This window comes from Hetaerina americana, unplaced genomic scaffold, assembly GCF_022747635.1.
Source record: "Hetaerina americana unplaced genomic scaffold, ioHetAmer1.1.p SCAF_4, whole genome shotgun sequence".
In the NCBI taxonomy this organism is placed as follows: Eukaryota; Metazoa; Arthropoda; class Insecta; order Odonata; family Calopterygidae; genus Hetaerina; species Hetaerina americana.
The window spans coordinates 97,885,780-97,906,031 of NW_027286985.1; the positions used below are offsets into that span (position 1 = coordinate 97,885,780).

At 36.6% G+C, this 20,252-nt stretch overlaps 1 protein-coding gene across 1 annotated transcript in view; it reads left to right on the top strand.

Annotated features, from left to right (window-relative positions):
- LOC139691848 (small subunit processome component 20 homolog) overlaps window positions 1–20,252 on the top strand; it is a 71,006-nt gene that overhangs the window by 31,928 nt on the left and 18,826 nt on the right. Inside the window, exons 19-29 of the mRNA XM_071589757.1 lie at window positions 400–515; window positions 2,733–2,962; window positions 3,819–4,022; window positions 6,738–6,868; window positions 6,950–7,088; window positions 9,255–9,645; window positions 10,334–10,646; window positions 14,176–14,431; window positions 14,951–15,118; window positions 16,989–17,528; window positions 19,898–20,062. Coding sequence (XP_071445858.1) covers window positions 400–515; window positions 2,733–2,962; window positions 3,819–4,022; window positions 6,738–6,868; window positions 6,950–7,088; window positions 9,255–9,645; window positions 10,334–10,646; window positions 14,176–14,431; window positions 14,951–15,118; window positions 16,989–17,528; window positions 19,898–20,062 — 2,653 coding nt within the window. The remainder of the gene's footprint in view (window positions 1–399; window positions 516–2,732; window positions 2,963–3,818; window positions 4,023–6,737; window positions 6,869–6,949; window positions 7,089–9,254; window positions 9,646–10,333; window positions 10,647–14,175; window positions 14,432–14,950; window positions 15,119–16,988; window positions 17,529–19,897; window positions 20,063–20,252) is intronic.

The following is a 20,252-nucleotide window of genomic DNA, read 5'->3' on the forward strand; positions in this document are numbered from 1 at the left end:
TATAGATTGTGGTTAGCATACCAACATTAATATCATATAAGAATGAAATAGACCAATATCGATCAAAAATTAATCACAGGAAAAATAATGGTCATTTTATTTTTATAAAATTTAACTGTTAAAAATTAAACTCGAATGTAGACAGTGAACTTTCTTGAGAAAAGAAAGTTGTAGGCATTAATTCCTATTCAGATATGGATTTTGTATCATGGTGTAATGAATTTTTCAATTCATTGTGCAAAATTGCTAAACTCACCTAAGGACCTTTATACAGGTTGACTTCCACTTCTACTTCAATGATAAAATCCAGAAATGACTTTTAAACTTGGAAGGTCCCTGGGCCCCCTAATCTAGTATTGGTTTATCCCTTAACATGTGTCTCTCTTTGTATCCACCTAGGGCAATAGCACCTTTGTTCAGCACTGTAGATGGTCGTTCTGCAAGATCATGCCTTTGTGAAATATTGGACACTGTGGCTTCCAGGAGTGAGCACTCAGTAACATTATCTGTCATTGGTGAGTAATATTTCTCAATAATAAAAATGTTAAGTGTTCTTACGGTGAATGTGGCGATCTCAGGATTGAGGCAGAAAAGCATCGATATGCTCTCCATAAGGTCATTTAATAACTGCAATGCAGTGCAGACACAATTGTCCAGAAAGAGACATGGGTGACCTTCATTTTATGATGAAAGGAGACACTTTGCATTTTTACATGGACTTTTTTTTACTATGTAGGTTATGTTACAGTGTAATATCTTCAGCTAAATTGAAAATTTCTGAATGCAAATATGTATACCCAAAAGCTGGGAAAGATGAGAGGGTTTGTATTATGCATGCATTGTGAACATGAGTTTACACGCATGTTCACAACGCATGGAAGGCTATTCCATGATTTTGGTAAATAGATATTATATTCTAAATCTTACCGGTTTTGATTCATCTGCAGTTGTGCCTTATCTCTGAAGCGACTCAATTCTAAATGGTGGATTGCAATAATCTCCTGTAGTATTTGTGTGTATGTGAAATTTCCAAAGTCCTCTTGAAATTTTATAAGCCATTGAAAATATTGATAAGTAAAGTATTAGTAATTAGTGATGAAACAGATAGTTCACATCTACATAATGCCCCACAAACCGCCGCAATAGGGTGTGGCAGGGGGTGTTAAGTCACCAACTGTAAAAAGGAACAATACCAAAAGCAAAAAAACAACATGGAAAATTACACCCTTAGCAGCACACTTTCATGCAAAAATCCCTTCATTCAACGCTCATGCAAACTTATATACCATAAACCAACAAACAACTGCACCCCAGGATTCAGCACGAAAGCCATCCAACAACACGCAAGCCAGGACACAACTAGCAAGAATGCGAAACTCCACCACCACATGAACATTGAACACAAACCCGAGGTCTCGCAAATTATATGTACTCCTGCACACATTGGTCCCTTGGATCATGCATATAAAATTCGGGAAATAGATGCCAGAACTAGCCGACTCAAGGACTCCTCCTTCCCACGGACAATACGGGATAGCAACTGCAGGGTTATAGATAGCAAAAATTCCACTCGCCGCCCTCAGCATCTGAAAAATAATTAGTTCTACTTAAATGCATGCTCTTCCACTTACCTCATGTGTTTTGTTATAATAACCCATTCTTTCCGAATGACCTCATTCGTGTTCTGTTCATCTGTTTTTAAATCTCCCTTTCAATCCCTCGTCCCTCTCCACGGGGGAAATTCCTGTTACCTGCAACGTTGGGTTGCATTCCCTGCCTTTTACAGAATCTTCGGGGGGTAGAGTGTTTTGTGGTGCATGTTCATGTGGTAGTGATGTTTCACATTCTTGCGTGTTGTAGGATGGCTTTCGTGCTGCATCCTTGGGTGCAGTTTTTTTTTGTTGTTTTGCGGTATATGTGTTTGCATGAGTGTTGGATGAAGGGATTTTTGCATGAGTGTGTGCGCTGCTGTGGGTGTAAATTTTCACGTTGTTGTTTTGCATGTGGTATTGTTCCTTTTTACGGTTGGTGACCTAATACCCCCTGCCATACGCCCTTGCGGCGGCTTGCGGGATATTATGTAGATGTAGATGAGAAAGCACTCTACCCCCCAAGAGGACTGTGAAAGGCAGGGAATGCGACCTGAATTTACAGGTGGCAGGAATTTTTCAATTTTCCAATAGTTAATGAGATGGGATAAATAAAATGGTGGAACATTTTTAATGCAAATGAACAGAGATCATTTGAATCTTGTGAGAAGAAACAATTGGTTTTTCATTAAGTGTTGTGTTTGATGGTTGTGTAATACACAGTTTTGTGCTGCTACATGATGTAACTGTGAACACTTTGGTGACATGAACATTGGGTGTCAAATTGATGAACACTTTACTCATAAGGTTATTTTTTTTAATACATCGGATAAACTAGAATCAGCTGAGTGCAAGGGAACTATCCCTCTTACCCCTTAAAACATCTTTGTTGCAGAAATAATAATAAATTGGGAAGTTGATGACATTGTAACCTCTAGTTTCCATGTTCATAAACATATCAATACTTGGACAATAGTAATTCAGTTTTGAATGTGGAATGTGAATGGGGGACAATTTTATGCTCTACTATCAAATGAATATTGTTAATCAATTATGTAATTTCAGTGCAGCTGTGGTGTCTTCATTTATGTAATGCTTGAATTTTATGTGAAGTATTGGCATTATCTTTTTTCATTTGGTCAGGTGGTGACGAGGATGTGGAGAGGATGTCTTTGCAGGAAGATTTAAAGAATACAGCAAGAATAGTAAAATCCCTCAATTCCTGGGACCCTGTGAGACTTGAGGAACCTGACTATGCTCAGCGCTTGGACACGTATAAAGAATTGAAAAGAATGAGAGAGAGTCAAAATGAGAAATTTCCTCTCATTCTTGGTATTCTTGTCATTCACAATTCATTCTACGTTATTCGGAATGTAAGCCATTTTCTTTGGGTCCTTTTTAAAGCTTTTTTAATTGTAAAATTGTCCTACTTCCTAATAATGGTTCTTGGCAATGTTACCTGTTTATATGAAATTTATTGCGGTGTAATGTCAACTAAGGATGTTGCTTTTCTAAGATTGAATTCTCTTCTTTAAAGTTTTTGTTTGTGTGTAGGTTTCAGTATTTCAATTGGAATTTGGATTAATACTGTTGGCTTTTGGTTTCCTTGAATATTGATCTTGATTTCATATGACAATAGGGCAAGTGTACTTGTACTATTCAATGAGGTTCTTGCTTTGCTGTTGCTAAAATAAAACATATAACTGTGGATTTGTTTCTTAGAATAGCCGACAATGTACATTCTGAGATCATTACTATTCCAATTACTAATAGGAAGTATAACTCTCCTGTCATTACTTTAGACTTTGTTACAGTTGCTCAAGGCTTTTTCAAATGCGGGAAGCATGCAAGTGATTTTAACTGAAATTAAGACATAAGAGAATGTCATCTCTGAAATTGGAATGGTTTGAGTAAATATTGTGAAGTGGTGAATGATATATTTTTGTGGTAAATGAAAGATTTCATCCACCAGATTTACAATTTAATATTTTGTCATTATTTAATAGATTTATATCCTGTTGGGTGTGAATCGTCGTAATATTTATTCTGATGTCTGAATAAATCTTCAGAGCTTTTTTTTGTTTATTATGTTTGAAAAGTTGATTGTTGATTTCAAAAGTAAATTTTTGGCTCATATTTCTCCATTGCTAACTTTTTATACTTGTCTATGTCTTGTGCTAATGTTACCTTTGTGGTACAGTTTAAGTGATTATACTGCACATGTTACAGGAGAAGGATTTATCTCTAAGAGAAAGCGCTGGGCATTGCCTGCAAACACTGGCGCCATTCCTTGCCATCTCTTCATCTTCCAATCGTCACTGCAGGAATTTGGTGCTGGGGGAAACAGTCCTGGCACTCATAGCAAAAGCGCTGAAGGATCGAAAATGTACTGATTCCATGCATCATGATACCATTGGTACTTTGGGAGCACTGGTAATTGCATGTGTATTTAAAATGTTTATTATTTCACATCACATTTTAGATTTAACAATATCAAATATGTTAAAGTATAAGATTTTCAAGGCTTACTCTGGGATCTGAAAGGAATTATCTCATCTGGAATGTGTTCTTTACATCCCTGAGTAGGCCATAAGTTTTATAAATATAAAAAAAGTACGCCATAAACATTCAGAAGAATGGTTATTGGATTTCTCCTCTCCTTTCAGTCGATGTCAGTGATCCAATATCAGAGTAAATGTGTGGTTCTGGCAATTATGCATTTGCATTTGTCTAATATCCACAAAAAACCTAGATAAGTTGGATCCATTTTTTTTTCAGGGGTCTTTTTGTGATTTCTTCATTTGCGATGAGCTGTAACAATTTTGGTCTATTTACTGTGCAGTTATCACTCGAAATCTAAGATAAAAATTCTGAGGGACACATCCTGACCATTCTAATAAATTTTGCCAGCAAAGATCAGTAGGTGTTTATTCTATATTCAGTTTTAAATGCCTTGTGGAATTGAAAAGGTAGGTCTCACAAGTGCCTACAAGATTTCCAACCAGAATTATTCCAAGATGATGCTAATTCTACTTGAAAATTTGAACCAAAAGATCCATAATATCCCTGTTAAACCCACTTATTGTATCACATGGGTATGGTTAGGGGGAGACACTTATTTTGCCATAGCAGTAATGAGGTCTCAAGTTGAAAGGAATAAAAAGAATGTAACCAGGATGTATATATATATGTTTATTAGTTTTCAAAAAAGGCTTTTGGCTGAATAAAATAAGCAAAATTAATCAACAGGCTTTGACATGCTGAGGTCATTAGTGCCATAGTCCACCAAAAACTATCCTAGTTGCTCTACTTATGCAAATGATTACCTTACATTTCTTACTCTGCTATCTCAGCTATTTCATAATTATGGCATTTTTCTGTGTTGGTGGTTGTAGATTCTCCTTAGCAGTGGGATTGTCATCATAAATTGGCATGTGTTGAAGGCCGAGGCCTGACACATCAAGGGGAGAAATAATAAAATTATGATGCAGAATGTTCTGATGCCACTTGAGGACTCAGACCTTATATCAAACAGACAAAATGCTAACATAGTTTTGAGAAAAAATGCTGTGGTTTGGACCTTAAGTGGGAAGAACTCTAAAGAAATCATTATTATTAGTTAATCCTTATTTAATGTAGATTTTGGAGACTCTGTAATAAGCCAACTAAACTCTAAGGGTCTACTCTATCCAGATAATGTGGGAGTGGGATTAGCTAGGTCGAGTTTAGTAAAGGTTTGCCATATAATGTTAAGTAAAATACATGAGTAACTTGTGGTACACCTGAGACATGCACATGACAGCTAAATTATAGGATTCCAGTTTGTTAAATTCATTGCGACAATCACTATTTGATTGCATTTCCACTTTGAAATCACCTGTAAAAATGAAAAGGTGATTAGTGAGAGATCTCCACAACGTGCACAGACGATGTTCAACCTTATTTACTACCATGGAAAACTGCTTTAGCAAAGATCTCTACGTAGAACTAAATCAGTAAGGATCTGTTTTTAGTATTATAGACAGTGATGCACTCAAAGAGCACACCTTGGCTAATGAGGTACAGTGCTGCAATTAGTAGTTGATGATTTGTTATCTATTCCTCTGGATGGATGCAGCCTATACAATTGTACCTAATGTCGGACCTAACTTGCCTCTCCTAACCAAGAAACACAGTTTATTAAAAAACTAGGTTGCAGCATATTTTGAGTGTTTGTAGTGTGTTAGTAAATTATTCATCATAATCCTATGATCAGCTCTCTAATGAGTATTGTAATCATGGGCATCTTTATTCAACATTATTTTGACTAATTTGTCTTGCCTATAGGATATAATAAAAATATAAATGCATGATAGGGTAAGAATATATAAGTTCTTGAATAATTGTTTTCAACTGCCCCCAATTAAACTTCAACTCCAATTGGGATGCGAACATCCAATGAATAAAATTTGTCCGACATTACAGCATTAAAATATAGCGGACCTAAAGGACACAACCTGAGTCTGACCCCTAAGAAAGCATTGCAGCCAAATATTTATGTTACCTGAAATTACATAGTTCACCAATTGTGTCTATGGTATATTGTGATCAAAAAAATATAAACTTTTGTTTGAAGGCATACTTTTATTTAATTCTCCAATTAAATGTTCTCTTGGTTTAGATCCAAGAACCGCCACCATTCTAGGAATGGAATGAAGGATTAGTTGAAAGAAGTGTAACTTGAATGTGGTGATTATGCTTGGTTTTCACAAATTTGTTCTCATAGCTGTTAATGATGTATATAACTTGTGATGGGATGCAATAAATCTCATGTCAAGCCTTCATTAGGATTTAAGCATTAAGTTATGTATTCCTTGTATATTACATGAATAAAATCACAGAAGGTCAACGAACACATTATGGGGTGGCTGGATATGACACACCCTCTGTCCAGAAAGGATATTAGAGCTCTTCATACTTAACTATATAAGCAGAGGAGAATTAAATTAGAGTGACTTCATTCCTTTGGATATTACATATTTAAACTCCCATATGTTTCAATGAATTTTCTTTTTCCTTTATTACATAATAATTTCTTTGAATATACTTTAAAATACATAGTTTTCCTTTTACTCTGAAAATATATTCTATGAAATCACTCCTTTTTAGGTTCATCAGTGCTCCACTTTGCATCCAGTGTTGAGGGATCTTTCCCGTCTATCATCTCAAGATGCTGAGGTAGATTTCTTTGAAAATATGAGGCATTTGCAGCTACACAGAAGAGGAAGGGCATTGATGAGGTATTTCATGTGGTTTACAATTCATGATCACAATGAAGTGTTCATGTTCATTCTCACAGTAGTAATGACATTAACTTTCAGGTTTGTTCAAGATGCCAAGGAGAGCCAGAAGCCCATGGGACCACAGACACTCACAAATATAATACTCCCACTTAGTTTTCACTATCTTTTCAATTTGCGATATGCAAAGAACAACAGCTTAGTGGATGCAGCCATTGAAGTAAGTGCAATTTATTTTTTCTGCTCTCCAAAATATTTCATGCATGCATATACTGTTAAACTAGAATTTTGTTTTTTGAAAGCAGAGTGGTCACTCAGTTATTGGAATTTGAAATAGATCAGAGAAAGGGCTGATTGTTTTGTATTACTGAGGACTATCATATGTGAATTTGAAATCTTTGATTAGGACTGTGTTCCTTGTGGTTGTGCAGTAGTTCTTGTTAACTATAGGGCATTGCTCATGAGAGGCCCAGGCAAAAACCAGAATCAGTGGCACTAATGTTGGTGATGACAGTGGCATGTTTGGTGATGAAGAATGAGTCACTACAAGTTTGAGGTCTCGGTAAAAATTCCCAGAATGATTTTTGTATGAATTTGTTGAGAAATATGACACTTGATAGTATTATCCTCTTCTAAGTCCTACTCATGTCAAGTGACACACTTTTCCCAATGGTACTTTAATTACCGGAAGCATATAGAACTTACAGTTTACAGAATCTGATTTAGTGCCTTCAGCAATTTATCTTTTATTTTCATCTCCATGTCAAGTTTTCATCCCTTGTGAGGGGATTTGAACCACCAAAGTCAGCTTGGAGCAAATTAGTTATGGGGACTAAGGATAGACTGACTTCCTAATTTTGGTGCACAATTTTAAAATTACAGAAGTTGAATGAGCCGGTGAATTAATGCAGTTTAATGCTCAATGCTCTGCCGAAGTTCAGATATCTTCCTTAGGACACTACTGTAATCGTCTCAAGACTTTGAGGTAATGAAATTAGAATGAAGTCTTGCCCCAATGAACCATTTCTTCAGTGATTTATCAATGATTTTGCAACAAAATCTTCTACTCATGCAACATGATCTTGACCGGTTGATTTTCTTGGTCTTCGAGTACAATGGTCATCTTTATTCATCCCTGTAAGCAATTTGTGGCATTTCAAAAGATTCTGTGTTATATTTCTCCAACTTCATCAAGCAAACTCAATGTTAGCAATTAGCTCTTCTAATGCTACAATTTTTAAAAGTGTAAAAATCATTTTCCTTGACCAGGATCTTGCTTTGATCCTGGTCTAAGCCATTGATTTTTACACTTTAAAATTTGTTTCATTGTAAAGCGCATAAGGGGATGACTCGGTTAATAATTACTGTTGCCATGTATCCAGTGGTTCCGTTGAATATGCTCTTCATCAGATTTATCTCAAATTGCTAAACATGAAAGTATGCTTTCGTAATTAAAATTGTAACTACAAACAGGTTGATGTAAGTACAATCCTAAAAAAGAAAATCACTGGTGAGGAGGTTCTCTTCTAAATAATGCAACCAAACCAAATTTGGTGACTGGTTGCTGCATAATTCATAAAGTCCTGTAACTTTTTGTTCTGACCTCTTATCTAATCAGAAATCCAAGGAAAAAACTGGGATGAAGTCAGGAGTGGGAGTCAAGGAATGAGTGGCAACCATTTCAAAGGAACCACTGTAATAATGAGTGCATTATTGTCAGCCCCAGTGGTGATGGTGAGGCAACATCATCCATCACCTGCATACCTCTAGGTCTTGTGTTCAATTCCCATCTCAGTTGGTTTTCCTCCATCTAAACCTTGGATTTTTGAGTTTTTATTGTCTATAATGTTACATTTTCATTGTAAATCTGATTTAAAAGGGAAAATAATACTCTATGAGCTAAAATGCCACAGAGTGTGATTACGCCCAGATTCTGCCCTTCTAGCAGAACCTGGAAAACTGCAGGAATTAAGGTGATAGACATGGGATAGCCAACATGTCAATATGTGCATCATACAATGAACATAAGACTGGTGTGGAGCTTTATATTCAATTAATCAATGATGTGAAGTGGTCTGGTTAACATTTCAGATAGTTTTCCAGCACTATTCCATCCCAGATTTAGCCATTGTGCTTGGCTTATGCATTCATATATGCAGTCCAGCTTGAGCTTGGATGTCAAAATTACATATTTATTATAACCGAAAAGATTCAATTTAGCTTAACATGGGCTAGGTCAGAAAGTTTTGAAAATGTTATTTTTAAACAGATTATCATATCTTTTTATTATGACTCTCCTTAGCAACTAGTCAAGACTGTTTCTGAGTTGAAATTATAATATTTTAAACCGACCCCACTTGTTTAATTCAAATTTTCTTGTTCAAAGGCTGTTGGAGCTGCTTGCCACTGTTTGCCATGGCATCAATATCAGGCAATTCTGAAACATCAGCTTGGGCAGCTGCAAAAAGGAACCACTGAGTTTGGCCGACAGCCTATTCGCTTAATAGTGGCAATTTTAAATAACTTCCACTTCAATCTGTCACGAGCTGGCAAGGAAGACGTAGAACCAATGGACATGGAAAGTGCAGAGGCAGCCATTGATGAGTCAACTCAGCCAACAAGTGAATCAGAGGGTGGTGCTGCTGAAACAGTGGATGAATCCACTTATGAAGCCAAAGTTGGGGTTGAGGAAGAGGTCGGGCAAAGTGAGATGGTCATTGGGACGGAGGAAGTAGAAGATGACTTGTCGGCTACTGAGAAAAATGAAGTCATTGAAGGTACATTGATAGGTCTTTGACTTGCATATCAACTCTGATAGTTATGTTTATATAACAGCTGTAAAATTATTTGGAAAACCACTTGTGTTTATTGCATTGAAAATGGTAAATTTGGTTCTTGCCTTTACCTAGATTTGGTAAACCAAAAGGAAACTGAGAATATATAAATTCAAAGATAGAAGATATTTTATGAGAGCTGAAGACTAAATGTTGGTGATATCAGATGAAGGGCCTCTATCCTAGACTGCAGAAAAATCTGTTGGACTACTTCAGAAAGGAAGTGCACTGAAAAATGATCATTAATATTACATGCAAAGTTATGTGTGATTACAATATCATTATTTCTTCTGCATATATAGTATTGATTGAAGCTAAGGGAGAAATTTTTCTTTGTAGTGACCTTTAAATGTTTTTATTTGTGTAAGCTGCTGTTTAAAACCAAAGCAATGAGAAAGCATTTGGCTTTTCTTGTCTAATGAATTCATTTATGTTTCAATATGAGAGTATTATGTATCAATTATCAATTGAATTTTGGCTGCAACAGGCCTATGTTCTGCATTAAAGGTATATGGCACACTGTGTTAGTAATCTGACATAATTTAAATGTTTTGAAATGTGTAAATAGTTAAATTTTGCATACTTGGATAATTATATGCTGCACTATTAAAATGTGATGATAAACTTGCAGTCCCAGCCTGGTCCCAGGATGTGCTACTTCCACCATCTGCAGCGAGGAGAGCAAGAGTGGCCCTCTCAACAGTGTTGCTGCCCCGCTTGCACGCAATCCTTGTTGCACCTACAGAACGTGATAGCAGCCACAAGTTGAATAGGCTTGCTGGTGGGGCCATTGGCACGGCTGTTGCCAAGAAAGATGCCAAGAGCAGAGACAAGGGAACCAAGGGCGAAGAAGAGACTCTGGTCATTAGGGTTCCAATAGCACTGGCTGCTGTCAAGATGTTACAGAGGTTGCCCTTGGACTTTTTGGACCAAAATCTCTCTGGGTAACATGAAATTACATGCTTTACCATGTATAGAAACATTTTAAATATTTTATGTCTAAAATTTTACATAATGATGTCAGAGTTAGTTATACTCTATATTAAAGTCATTTTGCCATCACTTCCTGTACAATACATGGGTCCTTTGGTAAGTCCTTAGGAAAACGTAGAAATACTAATTATATTGAGTAGATATTTTCTTTATAGCTCCTTTTAGTCCGATTCACTTTTCCCAGCGTTACTCTAACTTTTTAAAGCCATCCAAAATGTAGGATTGCATAAGGTCTTCAAAATTGGCATTGTTTTGACGATGGTCTCCTCATTCAAGGTGAATTGTTCTCTGTTGCCATTTTTTTCAAGTTTGGAAATAAAAGAAACTTACTGGGGATCATATCTGGTGAATAGCAAATTTTGTAATTATTTGATTGTTAATTCTATAATATTCACCACCGCAACTACGCAGGCGTGTACTTGTGCTTTGTCTTGATGAAAGAGAATTCTTTTACCTTTGCCAAATGAGGACAATTTTCTTGATTTATCGCCCAAACGTTGCAGAAGTGATGCATATTACCCTCCACTTTTCATTTGTCCTTTTTATAATTAATCAGTGTAGATGATTCTGCATGCATCCCAAAAACTGGGGCCATCATCTTGTCTGCCAATTTCACCATCTTCGCATTCCTCAAAGTCAGGTCACCTTTAGAAACCCTGAGATTTTTTTCACGTCCAAACATTGTGCAAAATTGTAAATTTGTGCCTTTGTATTATGCCTGTTGCGTCAACTATTTCTCAAACTTTGATATATTGATTGCTCGAAACCATATTGTGGATTACGTCAATTATTTCAGAGGAAGTCACTTCCTTGGATGCCCCAAACAATGTTGACATAATTTTTTATGTACGGCCACATTTAAACTCATCAACCCAATTGTAAACAGTTGCAAACACAGTAGCAGATGAGTCATGAACTTCATCCAAGTCTTCAGGCTTTGATCTCTTTCAATTTTAAGCGTGTTAAATAGAAATGTTCAAAAACTGCACGAAATTCATTATTTTTTATTTTGCTAAATAAAAAAAGTTTGTTGCTTCATTACACCTTGAAAGTTAAATCACATGATGGATATAGCTTAAACTTTAGAAGCAGTCTATTAAGAGATGAGGCTTACTCAAATTGGACCCTTTCTAATACTATGAGGACAATCTTTTGGCTTTTCTAAGGAAATATTGAACGACTCACTGTAGTGCCTGCTCTGGATTTCCAATAGATTCCCATTGAGGGTTAGGAAATTGATCCTCATGCAGAGTGTAGAGGCCCTGTAGAAAATAATAAGGTATAATTTGTGGTTTTATTGGTTATATTTATTATCAATCCATTTATTGAGCTTGACACTCTTTCTGGTGTTTATTTCATTTTTATAGTTTTTTAGTATTTACTTCAATACCTCCATCATTAAGAAATTGTGATTGCAGTAGAGATTGGTAGTAGACATGGGGAAGTGCGAATTCTTAGATTCATGTTAGGCATGCAAACAAAGATGCAGGAATCAGTGAGCCATCATCTTCATGCCAAATGCCGTTCTTAGGCTGAGCAGAGAGAATATGTGTTTGGACGGGAGGGGGAGGTGAGAGGCAAGGGTGAACAGACAAGATGGTGAGCAATTGCAATTGGGTTGTTTAAGTGAGTGATCAGTAATAATAAGTCAGATAAGTGAGTGATAAGTAAGCCAGGCAGGTTGAAAAGATTCAAGCATCCATGAGTGGGTCATCTCATGCATTCCTACTTCTATGATGTTTGCGGGATCAATTAATTAAGAAAGGCTGGAGATTTAGTTGAATAGTGGTTGTTCATGCTGAGGGGAAGGGTGGTAGTGCACTCATCCACATGGAAGGCAGGACACAGGAGAGCCGGCATGTAATGTTTTTTAAAGTGTAGGTGGCAAAGGGGTAAATATGTACAGAGAGGGGCAGAGAAGAGATGGAGGCAGTGGTCTTTTGATTTTGAAGATGTTGCACATACTCGAAGGAAGTTAAAATGAGACAAGATGGAAAATGTTGGGTCCGAGGAAGAAAGTGTTTATTAGTTTTGCACATTTTGTGCGGTTGTTTTGGGACAGGGAGCGTACTGGGCTGAAGGTTGGAGGATTTTATTAGTGAGTAGGTTTTCTGGGTATTCACATTCCATGATGGAATCGTGTTGGTGGTCCCATGTATTTATGTTGGGAGAGGATGTTGTGACAGAAATGGAGGTCATGGGCTGACAGTGAAAAATATTAAAGAGGATTTTGTATGCAATAACTGTTGCGAGTGTAGGTGTTGTTGGTTGGTTTAATGTGGATTGAGGTGTTAAATTTATGATAATGGAGGTATATGTGGATATTAAAGAAATTAATAGTTTGGTCAGATTTATATGAATTGAAAGATACGGAGGAGGAGTTAAGAGAGGAGATGGAGGACTAAGTGATGTATCATTGGGACCAAAGGAGGAAGATGTCCTCAATGTACGATCCTGTGTCCAGTGTCCTCAATGTGACAAGCCCAGAAGTGTGGTTTGAGGGTTTGGCATTCGAGAAAGGTGCGCTCAAGGTTGCCCATGAAAAGAATAATGTATTTAGGAGCCATGCTTGTACCCATTCCCGTATTTTCTGAATATTGGTGCGGACGAGTAAGTTGGATGAGATAATCTGTAGAGGGGGTGTGTGGTGTGGCTCGTAAGGAGAGATAATATTTGAGAGACGGTGGAGGAAGTGGTGTTAATCTATGATATAATAGTGGGGAGTTGGCTTTAGGTTGCAAGTAGTTGTCACTTAATGCAGAAATTCATATGGTGGGTGTGATGATGCTGGAAGCAATATGGCGTTATTTGTTTTTTTTATTTTGGGTTTCAAGTAGAAGTGAGGGGAGGGGGGATCTTGGGACTAGGACAGGATAGAATGGATGTCTGATGGTGAGAGACCTTCTTTGGGTCCAAATTTAGTTAGGAAAGAGAGGAAATCCTTCTGGTATGGTGCATCAGGGTTTTGGAATAGAGGGGCATAACAAGAGGGTTTGTTAAATTGGTGCAATGGCCCAGCAATGTCGTCTTTTTTGTTTTGCATGAAGATTGATGGCCCTTTGTCTGCCGTCATTGCTATTATGTCTTTGTTTGATGCTAAATGTCAGAGGCCATGTGCCTCAGAGAATATAAGAAGATAAGTTTTATTGGTGGCTCTAAGGACTCAATAAAGTTTGTATCATAAACCTTTTTAAGGAGGGGGTTGATGAAGGCTTTTGTTAGAAGGAAATGGTTTGGGTTTATTTTCTGAAGTTGGGGTTGAACTGGGCTGGGCTGAGTGCTTGCTTGATGGTAGAAAAGTTAGAGGAACTAGATTTGGATTACCATTAAGCGTGCTAGTGTAGATTTCAGCACTTGGTACCTGACACTTCAGAGGGTACATCTTTTGTGGACATGATCTTAAACCTTAATTCAGTATCTTAAATTTAGCATTGCCCATGATTATTGGAATGCTCTTGATATCTCCTGTTTATTTTACAGAATACTGCTGAAAGTGTTGGCATTTCTCATGTGTCGCCTCGAGTCAGTGAGGAGAGTTGCCCGAGAGACCCTGGTAGAGATTGGAGTGGCCCTTGGAGCCAGTCACTTGCCTGTCATTGTCCGTGACATGTGTTCCCTTCCTAGAAGGGGTTATGCCTTCCACGTACTGGCCTTCACAGCGCATGCCCTTCTTGTGGCCATGGTGCCCGTGATGGAGCAAGGTGATATGGACAAATGCCTACTTGACTTTATGGAGGTTTGTACCCTCTCTAATGCCTAATGCATCCATAACCCAATGCATTAGGGTGTTTTAAATTCTAACATCAAAATTAATTTTAGAAATAAATAATAATAGTTTGCATAGTGAATCCTATCAAAAGTATCGGTAATCACAAGTGAAAATTACTTTGTATAAGTGCCATTTTCTGAAGTTAAGCTCTCTTCTATTTCAATAAAAACTTGATACAGTTATCTTTATAATGGTGATAGATAAAATAAATGGCTTTATATTGTTTTAAGCACATAAATTGCTTTAGGGATGAAATTTGTGGGAATACTATGAGGGGGGAATGGTAAAACTGATTTTGCATGCATGCCTTAATTTTCCCCCATCCGTGAAAGTAGTTGTGAAAATCAAGGTGGAAAACAAAATAATGGTTGAAAGTTTTTCTTGATTATTCACAATCCAATTATAAACTGGTTCCCTCTGATTAGCAGTAATGTACTGAAATTTATTTTATTTATATTTATAGTGTATTATTCTGATTTTTTCTAGATTTGCAAGGCTGATTTATTTGGAGACACTTCTGAAGAAAAAGAAATAACAAAAATTACTGGAAAGGTTTATGAAGCACGTGCTCATAAGAGTTATGACACAATTTACTTAATTGCTAAAGTTGTATCAGAGTCATGCCTCATAGATTTAGTGCAGCCATTGAAAGAGGTAAGTTCATCTTGGTATGATAATTTTTATCAATTTGTTTTTCAAATTTGCCTCTCATTTATTAAGATATCAAAACCTTTTCATGTTGATCAAGGTTAATTCAAATAGTATAATTTGTATTTAAGACTGGTCCCTTGGCAAAAGCTTAGGACTTTGCATTCTTTTAGAAACAATAAATTAAACGGGGATCGAGATGGTGCGGGGGCTAACGTACTGGCTTCCCACCCTGAGGGTGCGGGTTCAAATCCCGGCGGTGTTGAATATTTTTCAGAGGTATCTTGATCTCTACTTGAGGTGCTTTGTGGAGGGCACTTTGAGTGAGTACGCCGTCCATCGGATGGGTCGTTAAACTGCAGACCCCTTGGCGCCTTTCGTAAAGGTTAGGCCAATGCCGACGCCGGGTTTCTCTCCACCCTTCATCCTTTCCTGTCCATCCCCTATGGTGCAAATGACCTTAGCTGTCGGTCGCCTCCCCTCAAAACTACTACTAATAAATTAAACTATGCCCACAATGTAATTCAAGCTCATTTATCTGGTTACATGACTTGGAAATGTGCAGTTAATTTTTATGTTTTTCTTTATACGTAGTAGAATTTTAAGTGATTCTATGTGGGCAATTCAATAATTCCATAGGGAAGCCATCATATGGCTTCATTTTCATAGTCTATTGAAGGAACAAACTTCTAATTATTTAGAAAATGGGAAAAAATTAGTTTTGATATTTAACACTTCTATGAAAAATGCTTTATATTAAGAGAGATCAAAGCTGAGTTGGATCAAGTTCATGTCATATAATCTCCTGTGTTTCCAAGTGTTAATAATTGGGTATGAGATGTCCCTAGGTTTGAAATTTTTCCATATCCTTCTCAAACAAAACATGCATATTAATTATGATGAAGCAGCTCTTGTGTTAAGAACAAGAGTTGCGAGTAGGTTAGTGAAATGTCCATCCCTATGCTGTTTCAAAAGGTTGTATGCTTGATTTTGAGATGAAGTTGGTGGATGATGGCTGGTGGGATTTTGTTTTATTATTCATCAAACCATGCCTATGAAAGCCTGTTTCTTTTGTTGTTGATGGGTTTTCAGGAATTTTCTTAGGAATTGGTTTTTCAATACTTGCAATACAATTACAACATGCATTATTAAACAAAAAAGCATATTTTAGGCCCGTGCATTTAAAGTCAGGAATTTAGTCCTCTCCTAGGAAAAATTCATGCTTTTGTTCAGCTGAAATTTGCCTTTGAGAAAATATTTCTCCCTGATATTCTTGCAATTCTGATGAGACATTTAAATTTTCTAAACAAACTTCATTTTAAAACTCTTGGAGGTTGCATCATAAAATAGGACTGTGTGTAAAATGTGTCTGTTTGTGATTATTAGTGGTTAATTACCTATTGCAACAATTTTTTCAACTAGCATGAAGAATTTTCAACTCTTCACTAAATTGTAATATCTTTTGGAGTAATTTTGGTAGTTTTGTGTGAGTAAATATCTTTTATCATATATTTTTCCTTGAATTATTTATTCATGAAAGAATTTTGAAGTAAGTCTTTCATAAAGTTAATGAAAGAGGTGACCAAAATGTGTTGACCATTATTATTAATATGGATTTGGATAAGGATGTAAAGAAATGAACATGCTTTCAAAGGAAACATACTTGAACGGAATGTAGTAACCACTTAAAGTGTCAAGTCCACTATATTCATCATCGAATTAAAACAAAAATATGTATGCATGGGTTCATACAGAATTTGCTCATTAGCATATTGTTACATTGTTGTTTTCTTCATCGTTAATTTGTTACAAAAGATCTAGTTGGCTACTTAATGTCAAGTCAGCATTATTTATGTATTATTTTTCTTATTTACAGATTTTGGATCAGACTCATTCCTTCAAGGTTGTTAAAATTGCCAAGGAATGCCTTTCCCGTATTGTCAGAGGATTCATAGAAAACAAATTTCTTTCTGCTGCTTCACTCTTAGCCTTTTCCTTTGGCCTCTTGTCCAAGAGCATAACCGCGTTGTGGCCATCTGCTCAGGGTAATCGAAAAGAGAGGCAGTTAGCTCGACGCACTGCAGGGGCTTATGCCGGTGCCCATGGCAAGGCTAGCATGCCATTGGAACTCCCGCCAGACCCCTTTCTCATCCCAAAGGAACCAAGAAAGGCTCACTACAAAACATCAGGATCAAGTTTAAGGGGGCAAGGGGACATGCAAGCAAATGCTCATGCAATGCTGGAGTTTGGACTGCACCTCTTGCACACTCTGCTCAAGAAAGAGCAGATACGTTGGAGGAGGGGGGGAGACACGTGTGTGGTAGCAGCAGGGAAAGAAGCATTTGAAGTGGACCTGGCCATGTTGGAACCATTGGTGCCTATCATATGTGAGTGCCTGGAATCGAAATCTGCCAAGGTGAGTCTCGCAGGTTATTTTTTTTCATCGTCAAGTTTTTTTTCATCCTTTATGAACAGTTAACCACAAAAGTTGGGAAATTGGGAAACTGATGGCCATTAAAATATTCTAATTCATTTTGAAAGTAAATTTGATTGAGTATGATGTGGCTAATTGGCAAAATATTAATTTCATTGGTCTGTGCAAGCTTTATGAAGGGTAATTCCTTAAAATGGTGTGAGTCTTGTCAAGCAGAGGTATTTCAAGAGATGAATTCTAGTGTCTGAATCACCTTCAATATCTTGTGCCTTGAACTGAGTTCTTTATTTTTTGTTCATAGAAATATTTTATTAAATTTGTTAGAACCTGCTTAGTTTGGATCTCCTTAGGATGTTTCCTCTTTGAAGCACTGCTTTATGATATCCTAATTCCATTGCATGGAAATGTCTTCAAGAGTAATTTGGTGGTATAGGTATAGGCTTCTGATGATCTAATACCAAAGCTGTACTACATGCCTTAGCTCCACTCTAAATGGGTACCCAAAATGCAGCATTGCAAGCAGCTGTTTTTCAAATCCATGTGCCCCCTGCCACCCTTCATCCTGTCCAACATGCCTAATCCATAACTTGCCTCTAAATCTACCCAACATAATTACATCTACATAACCACATCTACCCAACACTCTTCCCTGTACCTCAGTCTTCGCAGACCATGCCCCTCTTTGCAGACCATTGCCTCTTGACCTGCATTTGCTTTTCCTGCCTTCTTTTGAATTTCTTCTAACTTTCCCACATCAATATCTCATCCCTTTTCAGGTGCATTCTTTAGGATTTTGCTTATCAGTGCAATTTGCACTACAAGTAGATCACTCAGAGTCACTGCCCTTATGGTCAATGAACCAGAAATTATCACAATCCATAAAATTCACTTGTTCATTGACCCTGTAAAATCACAAGCCTAAGTATATCCATACATTAATTATTTTATAGAAGGTGTTTCAACTTGAATAAATAAATGAATTCACTTTGATTTTCTACAGTAAGTCATGGTAAACTCATCTTCCGTGGTGTGAAGTCTTAGCTATAATAAAGGTACATGTAGTTCCCGACTAGTATATTCACAATCAACTCCAAACCATATTGTATCATTCCCCTTTTATTTTCTCCTATCATCTTTTCCGCATTGCCCAAGATTATGTTGTTAGAGTCTGTCCATGTTCAGGGGCAATTAATGGTGGTGCTTATATTGTTTTCATAATGAGAACAAAATCAAAATGTATCTTAAAGGCCATTGGTCTTACTGAAAAGGTTTGGAATTGTAGAGTGACGGAGGGTCAATTTAAAGACCCAGCAAAAAAGTCAACGTTTTTAAGGAAGGGATAATCCACTTTATATTAGGGTATCCTCCCTTTCTCTTCTCTGACCAACTAAAAACAAAAATATTTCTCTTTGCTAATGGAAACTAACAATTGAGATTATAATGCTTTTGATCATGGTCTTTTACTATCTCTTCCATTGTTCATTTTCCACTTATAGTCAATCCTATTGCGTGATATTCCTGAGGATAGGTCACACTCTTCTAAGTCTTCACACACATCATCAACATCACTTGCAAATCTTAATAGTTTGTGTGCCAAATGTTTGTTATTACATACTTTCTATTCTTCTCCAGGTACAGTTACAGAAAACAATTGCAGAGTGTGAAAATCATTCGCTTTGACCAGGATTCGAACCCAGATCCCTCGATATCCGGCCAAGTGCTTTAGTTAATTAATAAAAGATATAGTTAATTATGAGTCATTTTAATTCAAATATGAATAACAGGAATGTTTTAGTTGCATATTCTATGAAATCATTTTATTATTTTGCATAAGGTTAATTTAATCCATCATGTTTTGGAGTATTTTTTTTCCATATTTTTGTTTTTTATTTGTTCCCTATTTTTATTCAAGTTGAAATGAATATTTTTTTCTTATTTTTTTGAAAAATTTCATGAGAATCATTAGCTATCAGATGTTAAAAATTAGTGTGCACATTCTCTTTTATAAACTTCTTAAATGTCTAATTCATCAAAGTAATGTAATTTGTCAACCTTTGATGAGAAAACCCATTTCCAATGATGGGGAAAAAAGAAATGTTTATAGTTCTTTGCATTATGTACATATTTGCTGATAGCGTGAAATGCATGCAAAGGAGGGGGAGGGAAGCATCATGACACATGCAATGTGTGACTCATTTTAGTCGAGAGTTGGTTGCTGATCTTTCACCTTATGCTAATGTATACCCTTTTTAAATATGGCACATTGAGTTAAATAAGTTTTATCAGTATTTAGATAGTTTTTTATATTACTTAGTTTCAATTAGCATGAATATGATTTGATTTTATTCCAGTTAACTACATTAGCCCTGAGTAGTTTCAGACTGATGGTTCGAATGGACTTGCCTTCAATGGAGAACCACATAGAGAAAGCTGCCTCATCTGTGTATTCTATTTTGCATAAGTATGCTGGGGCAACCTCTGGAGATAATTATAACATGGCTGTTTCAGCATTTAAGGTAATTTTGGTATTTATTAAAAAATGTTTCACTACAATGCAACAATTTCAGAGCGTAAAAATCATTCGCCTTGACTGGGACTCAAAACCCAGATCCCTCAATATCCGGTCAAACGGAGTCATCCGCTAACGTATAACGGAGTCATCCGCTAATAAAATCCGCTAATCCGGAGTAGTATATAACGGAGTCA